The sequence below is a fragment of the Canis lupus genome, chromosome 7 (assembly GCF_003254725.2).
Source record: "Canis lupus dingo isolate Sandy chromosome 7, ASM325472v2, whole genome shotgun sequence".
Classification (NCBI taxonomy): Eukaryota; Metazoa; Chordata; class Mammalia; order Carnivora; family Canidae; genus Canis; species Canis lupus.
The window spans coordinates 64,044,051-64,058,426 of NC_064249.1; the positions used below are offsets into that span (position 1 = coordinate 64,044,051).

A 14,376-nucleotide genomic window follows, 5' to 3' on the forward strand; every position below is an offset into this window, starting at 1 on the left:
AAAAATGACATTGGTAAAAACCCTATTTTTATAAAATAAAAATGTAATTCGACATGTCTTTAATTTCTTGCCTGAGAGAGGTGCCAACGGTTTAGGTGCCAATGTTTAAAAGTGTATGTTAAAATCTGTGGTAACAAGTTGTTTTTAAAAAATTTTTATTTATGTATTCATGAGAGAGGGGGTGATGCAGAGACACAGGCAGAGGGAGAAGCAGGCTCCATGCAGGGAGCCTGACGTGGGACTCAATCCCAGGACTCCAGGGCCCTGGGCTGAAGGCGGCGCTAAACCTAAACCGCTGAGCCACCCGGGCTGCCCTGTGGCAACAAGTTTCAATGCCTTTAACTGAGCAACGTAAATAAAACCCAAAGCTCTAAGTCGAAGACTATAATTTGTGCAAGATGAAGTTAATATGCACGTAGAAAAGATTTTGCTTTTGCTACTTTCTAAGCTCAACGCGGCAGAGAAACAGGTTTCCCAGGACTCTCACCCTACTTCCCAGTCCCAAATGCTGTGACCAAAACATCTGAGCACAGCCACACCCGGCCTACAGAACAAAGGCTGCCCTGGAGTGTGCTCCACAGCAGACAGCAATGCAGTCCTGCAGGAGGGACCCCTCATCGCTGTGAAGCTGTAACAATGCTTCTAATGAGCATACATATTCCCAAAAGGCAGAGAAACAGCATTCAAGAGCCCCACATCCTGCATAGCCCTCCATATAGCTCCTCTAAAAGGTCAAATATAAATCATTCAGCCGCTGCTATCTATGTTTTTGGAGGAAGACACACACAGCAAAAAACCACAGACCATTTGCCCTCCCCTATTAGGGCCAGCCTCAATCAGCTGGGAGATGTAGGGGAGAGAGGAGACTTTGTCCCCATTATAAGGGAAGGGTAGTGTGTGGGGAGGCAGGGAGTGAGAGTCCTTCCCAGGAAAGGGCAGGAATTGTCTGAGAAGTGAAAATGCCAAGTTATACTCATTGATGTTGGGATAAATCTCATGGATTTTTCAGCAGGGGATCATATCTGGTGGACCTCCTGCCATCGTACTGTGTCTGTTCACTTGTCCTAGGTGAGGCTGGTTAACCCTATAACAAAAGATTAGTTCAGGCTTACCTTTTTGTGAGTCATGGAACAGGCTTTGGGAGAAAAATTGTCTTGGTTTCACTTCCAAAAGACTTCTAAAGGACTCATTTTTCCAATCTCAACTATTCTTGGAGCTCCATGTCATGCAATTTTTTCCTAAATGGCATCACCCATCCTTCACCCCTTCAATTCACATATTATACACCCACCATGTGACAGGGGACAGCACCACATCAGATGCCAAGGACAGAGAGCAAAATTGACTTCCACTCTTCATCAGTCTGCTCAGGATCTTCCTTGATCTTCCCAGGTCAAGTTTCTGAGCTCCTCATTCCCTGCACCCAATTTGTGACTAACTTACACATCTAGTGGGTCAAGTATTACCCTGAATTATAACTGACTCACTCCTCTTTCTCTCCTACTAAACCAGCTGTTCCCCTGGGGCAAGAGTTTCACCCCACTCATCTCCAGAACCCTGGCACCTATGACCCCACAGTATGGGATGCAAAGTAGAAGCTCAGTGAGTGTGGACAAAAAAGACAGCAGGTGGACAGAGCTGCTACCCTCAAGGAGATTACAGTCAAATACCATGGGCAGACATGTACCTAAAATGTGTACTGCTATGTGGTGAGTGATCTGACTCTGCACAGAACACATGTGGAACAACAAAAAAGCAGATGATGAAGTGAGGAAGTAGTACATGAAGGAAGCTAGCCCGGGAGGCACCTGGATAGGCAAGAGAGAAAGATAAAGGGGCTGAGGGCATTCCACACCGAGGGGGTAGCATACACAAAGGCAGGAAGGCAGCAAAGGGCATTTCAGGGAAGTGCAAAGAGCTCGGCTTAGCTGGCTGCATGATGGGATGGCAGGCAGGTTGGTACAGGCCACTTGAGGAAGGAATTCAGACTCTCCCTTTTAGGGGATGCAGAAGGGCTGACTGTTTAAAGCACAGATCTAACAGGTTTTAGGAAGATGGCTCTGATGGCAACAGAGAAACCGTGGCCTAGAGAAGCAAGGGAGTTAACAGCAGGCAGTCACACTGTTCCAAGGGCTAGCGCCAGAGGACAAAAGGGCAAGTGAGCATGGCTGGGTTTCTGGGCCTCTCGGCGCAGAGCCACAAGTAACCAAACTCAGCTGATGGGAAAATGGTGAGAAGAGTAGGAATTCAGGTAGGAAACAAGAAACCCTAGGGACGCCTGGGTGGCTTAGTGGTTGAGTGTCTGCCTCAGGCTCGGGTCATGATCCCACGGTCCTGGGATCGAGTCCCACATCAGATTCCCTGCAAGGAGCCTGCTTCTCTCTCTGCTTATGTCTCTGCCTCTCTCTCTGTCTCTCTCTCTCTCTCTCTCTGTCTCTCATGAATAAATAAATAAAATCTTTAAAAAAGAAAATAAATCCATGGCTTAGGCCTGGGCTGTGGTCACTGACAAGCTACGTCAACTGTTCAACCTCACCCAAATCATGCAGCCTCTACTGCCTCCCCTGTAAAATAAAGCAAGTAAATTCACTTGAAGAAAATGTATTGAGCATATACTATGCCAAGAATACAAAGGTGAGTACAACGTAGGGCTTATCTTCAAGTTCAAAAAAGTAAAGGAAACAAAATAAGGTGGTAAGTGCCATAAAACAAGTTTTAAAAATAGCTTCTTTTTGTTATGAAAGTAATTAATATATGCTTATTGGGGGGGAAAAGCAAGTAAGCAAGCAACAAGCAGCCCTCAGTAACAGAGTAAATTAAAAAGATATTTATAAAGTAGTATATAAAATGAAGAGAGATGATAGGACAATTCATTCTAAAGAAGTTCCAATGAGAGAAAGCACAAGAGTTCTTTTAAAAGTATGAAGTATTTAAAAATTCACAGACTCACCTCTACCTGGAGCTCAGGGAAGTGTGTGCCCTCCTGCCTACCTCTGAGCCACCCACTCTGGGTGGGGAAGGGGCACCTATAACAAACATCTCTAAGAAGACAGCTTTTCTCCAAGAAAATTATCCATCAAAAGAATTTTCTAAAGAATGGATCCCAACAAAATTAATTTTTTATCGTTTAATAACCCAGTGGGTTTCTAAAAGGCTAATGAACTGCATTTTTGGCTATGTTTTGTTTGAAACAAATATGGAGATATTCACAAAGCAAATGGCCACTATGTATATTTATGTCTGTCAGAATTTCATTTCAATACCAATAACTGTTCACTAAATTATATGGCTTCAGGAAAAACCTGTTCAATATCTATGATAAATAGGATTAAATAACTGATTAACATCAACTTACTAGGAGAATGGGTAAAGGTTATGAAATAATTTATTAAATAAGTTTATTAATAAAATATAAAAATAGGTTTGACCTCACTAATAACCAAGAAAAAAAAAAAAAAAGGCAAAGCAAAGAACATCTGAATGTCCAAAAGCAATCAGTTAAATAACCCATGGCACATTCATATGAAAAACTACTATGTTCTCATTTAATATTTTGAAATTGAGTAACAGAGAAGCTATGTAATACAATCTAAGAGAGAAAAATTGGATACACAGCACTATAGATTCCATTTTGTAAAAGAAATAAAGAGAAACATAGAACATTAGCAGTAAAGAAGGATTTCTCCAAGTGGTAACAGAGGACTTGCTTTCTTTTTTAACCCTTTTGTATTTTCTAAATTTTTTTTTAAGATTTTATTTATTCATTTATGATAGACAGAGAGAGAGAGAGAGAGAGAGAGAGAAGCAGAGACACAGGCAGAGGGAGAAGCAGGCTCCATGCAGGGAGCCTGACGTGGGACTCGATCCCGGGACTCCAGGATCGCGCCCTGGGCCAAAGGCAGGCGCCAAACCACTGAGCCACCCAGGGATCCCCTGTATTTTCCAAGTTTTCTATAGTAATGTTCAGGGATTTTTAAGCAGAATAATAATTTTAGAAATAAATAGCATGAATTGATGACTTGAAGTTTCCTGAGGGCAGGGAGCATAGCCTGCGTGCTCATCTAACACAGTGCTTAGCATATCACATATGCTCAGTAATTATTTGTGGAATAGACCAATGAGTGAGCAAAAATTTTTTTAAATTTTTATATACTTTCAGACTTACAGAAGAGTTGTAAGATTAACACAAAGGATTCCCAGATGCCCTTTACCTGATTCCCCAAACATTACATATAAATCCTACACTGGATTTATCCTTCTCTCTAGACAGATATTTTCTCCTAATGGCTAAAATTAGCTCCTTTAAAAAGTCCTTCTTGAATGTCAGAAAAAAGGAGTGCAAAGATCACAGAAAATGCCAGAGATCCTATCTTGACCCAAAAAGTCCAACAACTCTGCTGCTTTTAATATATACATTAATGTAGAGCTTCAAGTGAGGGATTTTACGTTGATGCATCACCAAAATTTCACATGAGCTATGAGCCCTCAACCATTTAAGTATCAGGCAAGTCCTGAGAGGATTAGCAAGAAGAACATAAACCACTGAACCAAAACAAAAGGCAAACATATTTTAAAAGAAGGATAAGTTCTAGTAAGTCCAAATTTTGGAGGTCAAAATAAAAGTTAAGTTCTACTTCTGACTTCAGCCAAATAGAAAGAAGCATCCTCAAGGATGAGATGGAGGGAGGGAAGGAGAGAGAGAGGCAGAAGAAAGAGAATAGAGAGAAAAAGTGGTCTCTGGCAGTCTAGAAAGAAAAGTGTATGTTACAACTTAGCAGCAATAGACCTTCATTTAAGGTTTGGAAGGAAATGCTTTTGTGATTTTGAGTTTTAGTTGGTTTCATTCTTGAATTTTCATTTTTTCAAGTAAATCTGATCTGCCAAAGAAGCAAATTTCTCCTGGCAGTATCAGACCGATCACCACATACGCGAAAGAACTGGTGTCTGTGTTAAACACAGTCTTACAGAAGCTGTTAAAGGCTCGATTTGAGTCTACAGCACTCAAAATATCAAAGCTACAGAATGTTGGAAAAAAACAGTATTGGACAAACGAATTAAGCAATTCGTTTCTAGCCCTTACTATGAAGGTTGTTAAAATGTAGGTCATTCAAGAACATAAGGAAATACTTGGTATACGCTCAGGCCCTCAATAACAATTTCCTGCAAAAATTTAATTTAAACTAGTTATATTTCACTTTAAAGGTTATTCACAACTTGATTCTCACAAAGGAAAAGTATGATCCACTTATCTGGCACTGATAATTTCTCTATGACAGCATTATCTTGAGATGGAAAAGATGAAACACTGACTTCAAGTCTAAAACTATTTCCCTAGGGGATGCCTGGGCGGCTCAGTCAGTTAAGTGTCTGCCTTCAGGTCACATCATGATCCCAGGGTCCTGGGATGGAGCCCCACATCGGGCTCCCTGCTCAGTGGGGTGTCTGCTTCTCCATCTGTCCTTCCCCCTGCTCATGCTCTTTCTCTCTCCCACTCTCAAATAAATAAAAATATTTTTTTTAAAAAGTAATAAAACTATTCTCCTAAATACACATTAAGCACTTGTGGTTTCAATTTCCTAAGTAAAAATGCATACCATGCCCCAAAGAGGCATCACATATTTTCAAAGACTGAAATAGGAGGCATTGAAAAAAAAGTGGGGGGCATTACTTATTGTGTCCATTGAATGTTGAAAACCATTAAAAATAATGCTTTTGGCATACCTGACAATTCTTGTTTTACAAACGAGAGCACAGCCAGGTAAACTTGACAGTCAGCTATGATTATCTGCCTCTGAAGCCGATCAACCATAGAGGGGGCAGATTTTCGGGCATCAACCTGTTTGATGGAAAGAAAAGTACGTGTTGATAAATCACACCCAAGAACAAGACACTATCCAAATAACTATTACTTTACTGTGCAAAAGAACTTCACGCAGGAAGTGTAAGACAGGTGCACTGAAAGCCAAGACCAAATTTATACTGTATTCCCATGAGATCTACAATAGGATGAAGAACACTGCAACTCAAAGATAAATATCCTGAGTGAGAACAATCAAGCTTGTGGGAAACCATGAAAGTCAACACAGAAGTTCAGACTTTTACCTTTTTTAAAAACAATTTAAGTTCTTACCTATCCAAAATAAAAATTACTAAAGGTAGAAAATGTTCCCCAAAATAGAGAACCTGAAAAACCACTTTGCAGCCATCTACCTTTGTTCACGTAGGATGAACACTGGGGTTCATTCACTATGTGCACGCAACTGAGATGTGAGGGTCAAAAACGGATACATTTTAGTGAAGGAGAAAAGAGCTGAACTGAACTCAGAATTTAAGCCATACCTCTAAGGTTACTACCTCTATAAAAGAAGCAAAAGGTAAAACTAAAAAACACTTTTTTATAAAATGTTGGTCCTTATTATAAAGAATGTCTGTAATTTTAAAAAGTTTGCTCTGATAAAGAATACTGCATTTTTAATACAAAGTGAACTTGAACAAGATAAGCTACATAGTTTTCATGGGCTTTCACAGTGACATAAGAACTGATAGGATCTTTGCAAATACGACAATACCATATATACTAAACACAAAAGAATGAACTGTTTTCCTTTTTTCTAGATTAACATAATCTAGTATGGCCACTATTGTTGCAAATGCAGCCCCAGAACTCATTACTTTGCCTAGGCAAATGCCAGTTTATTAGGGCTTCTGTTTCTTTGTAATAACATCTACTGTGTAGGGTTGTTGGAAGGGGTAATGAGATACTGTATGTGAAAATGCTTTTTAAATTGCAAAGACCCATTACCAATGTTAATTCCTAACATATGTGTTAGGCATAGAATTAGATACAGAAGACAGACATATGAATAACTTACAGTCTAATGAGGGAACACTGACCTCATTACCATGTAATGCAGTTAAGTGCTCTGAAGGGTCAAGTACAGGATACTACGGGGATGAGTAGGAAACCTACTCAACATGGCTTTGGGGATCAGGCAAGTGTCCTTGGAGAAAATGATCTAGGAAGACCTACCTAAAGAAGGAGTAGGAATCAGGTCAAGAGGGAAGAGAACATTCTAGGCAAAGGACAAGGAAGCACCAAGTCAGCCACTATAAGGAGTTTAGACTTCACTGTAATGGCAAGGGTTGGGGCCAGGGACACCGAAAATGAAGCCAGCAACATATTATTTGCATTTTATACACTGTATCATTGGAGAATGAATCTGAGAACAGTGAGAGTTGTTGTAGGCAAATGGGGATGATGGTGGACCTAAGGAAATGGCAAGAGGGGGAGAGAAGTGGATGAATTCAGGAGGTATTCTAGAAAGAGAGGCAACAGGACTCTGTCCCTGATCAGATGCAGGTTTTGCAGAAAGAGTCATCAAGGAGACCTCTGGCCCTTCTGGACCATCAGGAGCCAGTCCTCTTGGCCCGAGTGGCTTCCTCATGGTGGACACCATTAGCAAGAGCAGAGATGAAGCAAGTTGGACACAAAGGAGCCAAAGAAAAGATGGGCAGCTTTTGAGGACTGTAAACAGCTTCTGACTGGTTTGTCAGCTCAACAGGTAACACCTGCAAGACCCCTGGGCACTCCAGAATTATCAGGGGTAGGAGGATGCCTCGCCAAAGACTAGACTTTTGCACTGAAAGGTGAAAGCACAATCAGGGAAAGTGAAATACAATGTTATTTTGACTTTATTTTAACCAAAGGCTGGTAAGTCCTGCAAAAAATCAGATAAATAGCCAGATCCTCAACTATGCCAAAATGCAACACATTTGAATTATATATGCATGAAAGTCTCATCACAAAAGCTCTTAGCACATGGCCCACTAAGGAAGAAGATAATCTTAAGAAGGCAAAAGAATTAATGCACCACATGGCTCTGATGACTGATGGGGCAGGTGGGGGTGGGGCTCTATGGTTTTAAAAAATACATTTTACATAATCAAACATGTGAGAAACACACATTGTGCTTTATCATAGCCAAAATATCAAAAACCAAGTAAGTGAGCAATGATCTCAGTCAGTGGCACTCTGTTCACAACCTAAAGACTCAGTGCTTACATTCTTCTTAATTTTATTCTTGATAGTTTCAATTACTCCAGCCTCTTCACTTTCACACAGCTTCTCTGTCGTCTTTAAGTCATCACACGCCAACTGCATTTTTTCTTCTTCAAATGTCATCATGGCGTTCTTCCAAGAAAAAAAGTAAGGAAAGAATGAATGAATCAGTAAGCATTGGAAAATTTAGGTGATTTATTACAACAAAATACCAAGCTAGGAGAAAAAAAAAAAACATTCAAATTATTTGTTGCAAGTAAAAAGAATTGGAATGTTACCGTGAGCCCTAATCATCTCCAAAGACTATAATCTCAATATAAAATAAGAATATACCGGGCAGCCTGGGTGGCTCAGCAGTTTAACACCACCTTTTAGCCCAGGGCCTGATTCTGGAGACCTAGGATTGGGTCCCACGTCGGGCTCCCTGCATGGAGCTTGCTTCTCCCGCTGCCTGTGTCTCTGCCTCTCTCTCTCTCTCTCTCTCTGTCTCTCATGAATAAATAAATAAAATCTTAAAAAAAAAAAAAAAAGAATATACCTCTATCACACCTACATGAAAAAAATAGAGGGTAATAAAGGTTCTTGCAATTACTGTTCTATGACCTTTTTTGTTGCTATTGAACACAGTAACCAAAGCCCTGTAAAATTTCTGACTGGTCCACTTCATTCAGGTGGTTTTTGTTTTTGTTTTTTAGATTGTATTTATTTATTCATGAGAGAGAGGTGGGGGGGCAGAGGGAGAAGCAGGCTCCATGTAGGAAGCCTGATGTGGGACTCAACCCCAGGACTCCAGGATCACGCCCTGGGCTGAAGGCAGGCACTCAACTGCTGAGCTACCCAGGGATCCCTCATTCAGGTTTTATATCGGTGTCCCACTGCAAAGTTCATTCTGCCCACACGTGGACCCCTGGCTCCATCAAGTACTGTGCTAATGAAACGTCAGCTAGTAGGTAGGTCTTGGAAAACACCGGTCTTTTCAAGGACAGCAATTTCAATGGGTTCTCTTATTTGGAATTATATAACACTGTCTGTCCATGGTGAAAAATTTCACTGACAGCCTGGTAGGTTTTTCCAGGCCATAGCTGATTGGGTAGGGGCAACCCTTTCTCTGCCAAAAACCTGATACTTTCACGAGTGGAACGGAGATTTCTGAGGTTATGGATGAGTCATAGCAGCAGAGACATGATACTTGGCTCTTGGAAGGCTTAAAGAACTCATTGGAGCTGGCTCTCCACCATGCCCTATCCATTCAGCAAGCCCTCCCCACTTGGCATTTGAGGCCTCCTCCTTGGTAAGACTGCAATATACTCTCCCCCTGTAGCCAAACTAGATCACAGCCACCTTTGCCCAAGCACCCCACTGCTGGGCAAACAGACTCCAGCCTTGCTACAGCGTCTCTCCCTACCTTTCTCCTCCACCCAGCCAACCCTCACTGCCTTTATAGTTAAGTGGGTACTCATGTGATTTCCACAGAGTACCGTAAAGTCCAATGATGCTATGTTTTCTTATCAACAGCAAGCCTTAAAAATTTGTGTTGAATCCCCTGGCAAAAAGAGGAAATAAATAGTTTGAATGAAAATCATGTCACCAGAAGCTGGCCTGGTACCTGAGGCTGGGCACTGGCAGCCTGCACAGGACACACCAGTTTGTGGACATCTTCCTAGATCTGAAATCCAAATGTTTTTTCTATTTTACTTCACTTGATCTCTACACGATATTAATTATAAATATATATATATACAAACACACACACACACATATATTTGCTATTTTACCATTCTATGATAGCTTTTTTAAATTATGTATTTGAAAGTGATTTATACGTGATGTTATATGTATTTCTGGAAAAGAGCATCCAATTTTCTACGTTTAACACCTGCAACCTATTCCTTCAATTCCTAAATACTAATATTTAAAAATATAATAGTAACTAATAAATTTCAGCTCTAATTTAACTTGCTTTCCAGTCCTTATTTAATAATTTTAGAGCAAACCTTTAGTATCCAAAGTCTGACTTTTTTTTTTTTTTTTTTTTTTTTTAACTGCTAATGCAGGGACACCTGGGTCGCTCAGTAGTTGAGCGTCTGCCTTTGGCTCAGGTCATAATCCCTGGGACCTGGGATGGAGTCTCGCATCAGGCTCCCTGCAGGGAGCCTGCTTCTCCCTCTGCCTATTTCTCTGCCTGTCTCTTATGAATAAATAAATAGGGATCCCTGGGTGGTGCAGCGGTTTGGCGCCTGCCTTTGGCCCAGGGCGCGATCCTGGAGACCCGGGATCGAATCCCATATCAGGCTCCCGGTGCATGGAGCCTGCTTCTCCCTCTGCCTGTGTCTCTGCCTCTCTCCCTCTCTGTGACTATCATAAGTAAATAAATAAAAATGTAAATAAATAAATAAATAAATAAATAAATAAATAAAATCTTTTTTTAAAAAATCGCTAATGCAGTTTTATTTTTTGGAAAGGTCTTTCCAAATTTATTTTTTTTTAATTTTTATTTATTTATGATAGTCACAGAGAGAGAGAGAGAGAGGCGCAGAGACACTGGCAGAGGGAGAAGCAGGCTCCATGCACCGGGAGCCCGATGTGGGATTCGATCCCGGGTCTCCAGGATCGCGCCCTGGGCCAAAGGCAGGCGCCAAACCGCTGCGCCACCCAGGGATCCCTCCAAATTTATTTTTATTTAAAAAATTGATTGGAGAAAAACAGTACTCTGGAAAGTATAAGCATTTTATTTTTATTTTTTAAGATTTTATTTATTTATTCATGGTAGACAGAGAGAGAGAGAGAGAGAGAGAGAGAGAGGCAGAGACACAGGCAGAGGGAGAAGCAGGCTCCATGCCGGGAGCCAATGCAGGACTTGATCCCAGGACTCTAGGATCACACCCCGGGCCAAAGGCAGGCGCCAAACCGCTGAGCTACCCAGGGATCCCCAGCATTTTATTTTTTACATTGAGGAATACAAGATATCTCACAGGTCTTGATTGATATGCAAAACTTTATTCCACTTTTAAATGCTAAAAGATGTGTATCTATAGGGGGGCCTGGGTGACTCAGTCGATTAAGTGCCCGACTCTTGATTTCGACTCAGGTTATGATCTCAGGGTCATGGGATGGAGCCCCACATCAGGCTCTGCGCTCAGCAGAGAGTCTGCTTGAGATTCTCTCTCTCCTTCTGCCCACCCCCTCCAACACTGCATGAGCATATGCTTTCTCTAAAATAAATAAATCTTAAAAATAAAAAAATTAAAGATCTGTATTTATACAGCTAGCAACTTTAAGACATACTTTATATACCTGTTTCTTTCACACCAATACCTCTCCCCATACCAACTTACCAAAAAACTGACGAAGCTGGCTCCGAAACTCATTAATGGGCTATGGTTTCTGTTAAGGAAACAAAATAAAATTATTTTTAATGTATACTTTTTATAAACATTTGATATATTAGGATCATTATAGATTCCTAATAATTGGACAGACAGTAAGGTCTTAAAGCTGATAAAATTACACTAAGAAAGAGGCACCTGTGTGGCTCAGTCAGTTAAGCATCTGACTTGATTTAGGCTCAGGTCATGATCTCAGCATCATGAGATTGAGCCCTGAGCCAAGCTTTGTGCTAGAAGTGGCACCTGCTTGAGATTCCCTCTTCCTCTGCCGTTAATCCCCTTTCTCTCCCCTTCTCTCAAAAATGGGAAGGGGAAGGTGAAGAGGAAGGGGAAGGGAAGAGGAGAGAAACCTGGCCAATTCTTCAAAGCAAGGTGCACAAGAAAGTCAAATTATAAGAGACTGCTTTAAGTAAACCAACCTGACATCTGCAAACACGTGACCAAGAGAAGATGATTAATATTCATTTTAAAAAATGCAAAATATATTCAAAACTTTACACACATAAAATACCATTTTTAAAGTAGATCAGAGGGTTTTACCAGAGCCAACCTTGCAAATTCACTCATTCCATCTAAAGAACTTCAAGAATGCCTCCCTAGAGTCAGACACTCTCCCACTGTAATACAGTCATTAGTGAATTACATACGTAAGCCAAAAAGAAACCAAATCAAACTACCAATTCAAAAGATACAGGAATATAAACTTTCCACTTCAAATTCACAACCAGTACAAAATCTAAATCTCTATAAATTGTGCTAAAAGAAAAAACAAATGGTAATTGCCTTCTTAAAGAAAAATAACTTTACTGATTTTTTAATTATGTACATAGCATATGGTCATCCTAAAAAAGGAAAGAATAATGCATTTAGTCAATCCCCTACGGAAATTTAGTTTGGGTCCAAAGAGTGTGTGTGTTTGGGGGTGGAAGTGGGGAGGACATGCACATTTATATGTATATGTACATATACACATATATCCAATGTGTGTATCAGATGAGCATCTTTGTCCATATATCTCTTCAGGCAAGTCCAAATACGTTCTTGGGATAAATTGTTAGAGATGGCATTCCTGAGTCAAACAGTATGCACATCCATTTTCATCTTGGAGGCAGAGGGGAGGGAGGGAGAGAGAGTAGAGGGAGTAGGGAAGGAGAAGATGCATTAAGGAACCTGATTTATTTGGAATATTAGCTTTTTGCTACATTTTTTCCCCATCTTTTTAGTACTTACTCAAATTCTACAATGAATAATAATTTGTTTACTCTCACCTAATAAGGATATTAAACTAACAAGAAAAAAAGCAGGAAGATCAACTCATTAGTGAGGAATGCCCTGCTAGCATTCACGTCCATAAGCAGGCTAAAGCTGGGCATCCAGAGAACACTGTGGAGTCAGCCATCCCTCCTCTGCAGCAGAGCAGATGGCAATCTTCCCAGCCCACAGCTCTGCATGGACATACCATGATAGCCTCTCAACCTAATTTGGTTTGCCTATACTGTCCCCTCTAGGATGTCATTTTCTGCCTCTTATTCCTTATCATGCCTTACACACAACAGGCATTCAACAATTATGAATCAGTAAAGGAATGAAAGAGAACCCTGCCTTTCAGGAACATTTTATTTAAGCCCTGACGAGTATGGCTTTTCCCCTTTCCTTGCTTATATGTTAGCTACTTGGTCATCTGAAAAATGAAAGCAGCTGAAACCAGGGCCTGGTGTTGCTATATGTGCTTCTTGTTCTTGACTAAAATTAGGTTTCTGAGAGCCAAGGCTATTAATTATTCATGGTATCCTAGCCTCACCCTCAGTACTTCACATACCATCATAGGTGAAAAAACAGCCCAGTGGGAACCCTCTTCCCTCTCCGATGTACAGTCTCTGCAAACTCCACAGCATCTGGTACATTAGACAGTGTACGTGGTATAATACACCGATCAATAAACACACACTGGCTCATATGCTGCACAAAGACCTGCTGTTTTAAGAATTTAACAAGTTTCACTTGACTTTTTAAGCCTATGTTAATTTATCTCATCTTGATTATTTTGGCCCACAAATGTGTTTCTACATAAAACTTACTCATTTTGGGGATTTGGAAATGTTCCCAAAGAATACAAGTATTACTTTAAAGTTGAAGCTAAGAAAAGAGAAGGAAAAGGCTCCTAGCTCACCTCAATATGCTCATATTGGGAACCAATAAATGACCCAAACAGGAGGGCAGTGAGGGTATTATGTAAAGACTGAATATAAAGGTAAGCATTAGAACCAAAATGCAGGGGATCCCTGGGTGGCTCAGTGGTTTGGAGCCTGCCTTTGGCCCAGGGCATGATCCTGGAGTCCTGGGATCGAGTCCCACATCAGGCTTCCTGCGTGGAGTCTGCTTTTCCTTCTGCCTGTGTCTCTGCCTCTGTCTCTCATGAATAAATAAATAAAATCTTAAAAAAAAAAAGAACTAAAATGCAAAGCTTCCTAAATACTAGAAGACATAAAAGTGAACAGAGGTGAAGACAAGCAAAATATATTAGATGGTATAAACCTCCCTTATTTAAAAGAAGGAAGGATATAAATATAAAGATATATACAATTTGCTAATTTTGAAAAAAAAGTTGGAATAACCTATGCATTTAAAAAAAAAAAAGGATTCCTAACAAGGTGAGATAAGGAATAGGTAAGAAGAACAAGGATAGAAACAAAGCTTTTTTGTAGATACTTTGTTTTGTAGTTTAGACTTCGGAACTATGTAAATATTGCCCATAATATCAAATTTTAATAATGGGATCCCTAAAATGTAAAATTAATGCAAATCAAGCTGGTAAAATAACCACACAGAACTATTCCAAGTGACATTACAACATAATAATCTGACAGTGCATTTTTATTATGAAATACCCTTAAAAACAGACCGTAGAAAATGGCAAAAAATTTGTTTTCA

The 14,376-nt window shown here is 40.3% G+C and overlaps 1 protein-coding gene across 1 annotated transcript in view; it reads right to left on the reverse strand.

Moving 5' to 3' along the window:
• Positions 1–14,376, reverse strand: part of TTC39C (tetratricopeptide repeat domain 39C) — a 109,529-nt gene that overhangs the window by 50,950 nt on the left and 44,203 nt on the right. Inside the window, exons 2-4 of the mRNA XM_025429299.3 lie at positions 11,395–11,443; positions 8,063–8,191; positions 5,722–5,836 (exon numbers count right to left, since the gene is read on the reverse strand). Coding sequence (XP_025285084.1) covers positions 5,722–5,836; positions 8,063–8,191; positions 11,395–11,443 — 293 coding nt within the window. The remainder of the gene's footprint in view (positions 1–5,721; positions 5,837–8,062; positions 8,192–11,394; positions 11,444–14,376) is intronic.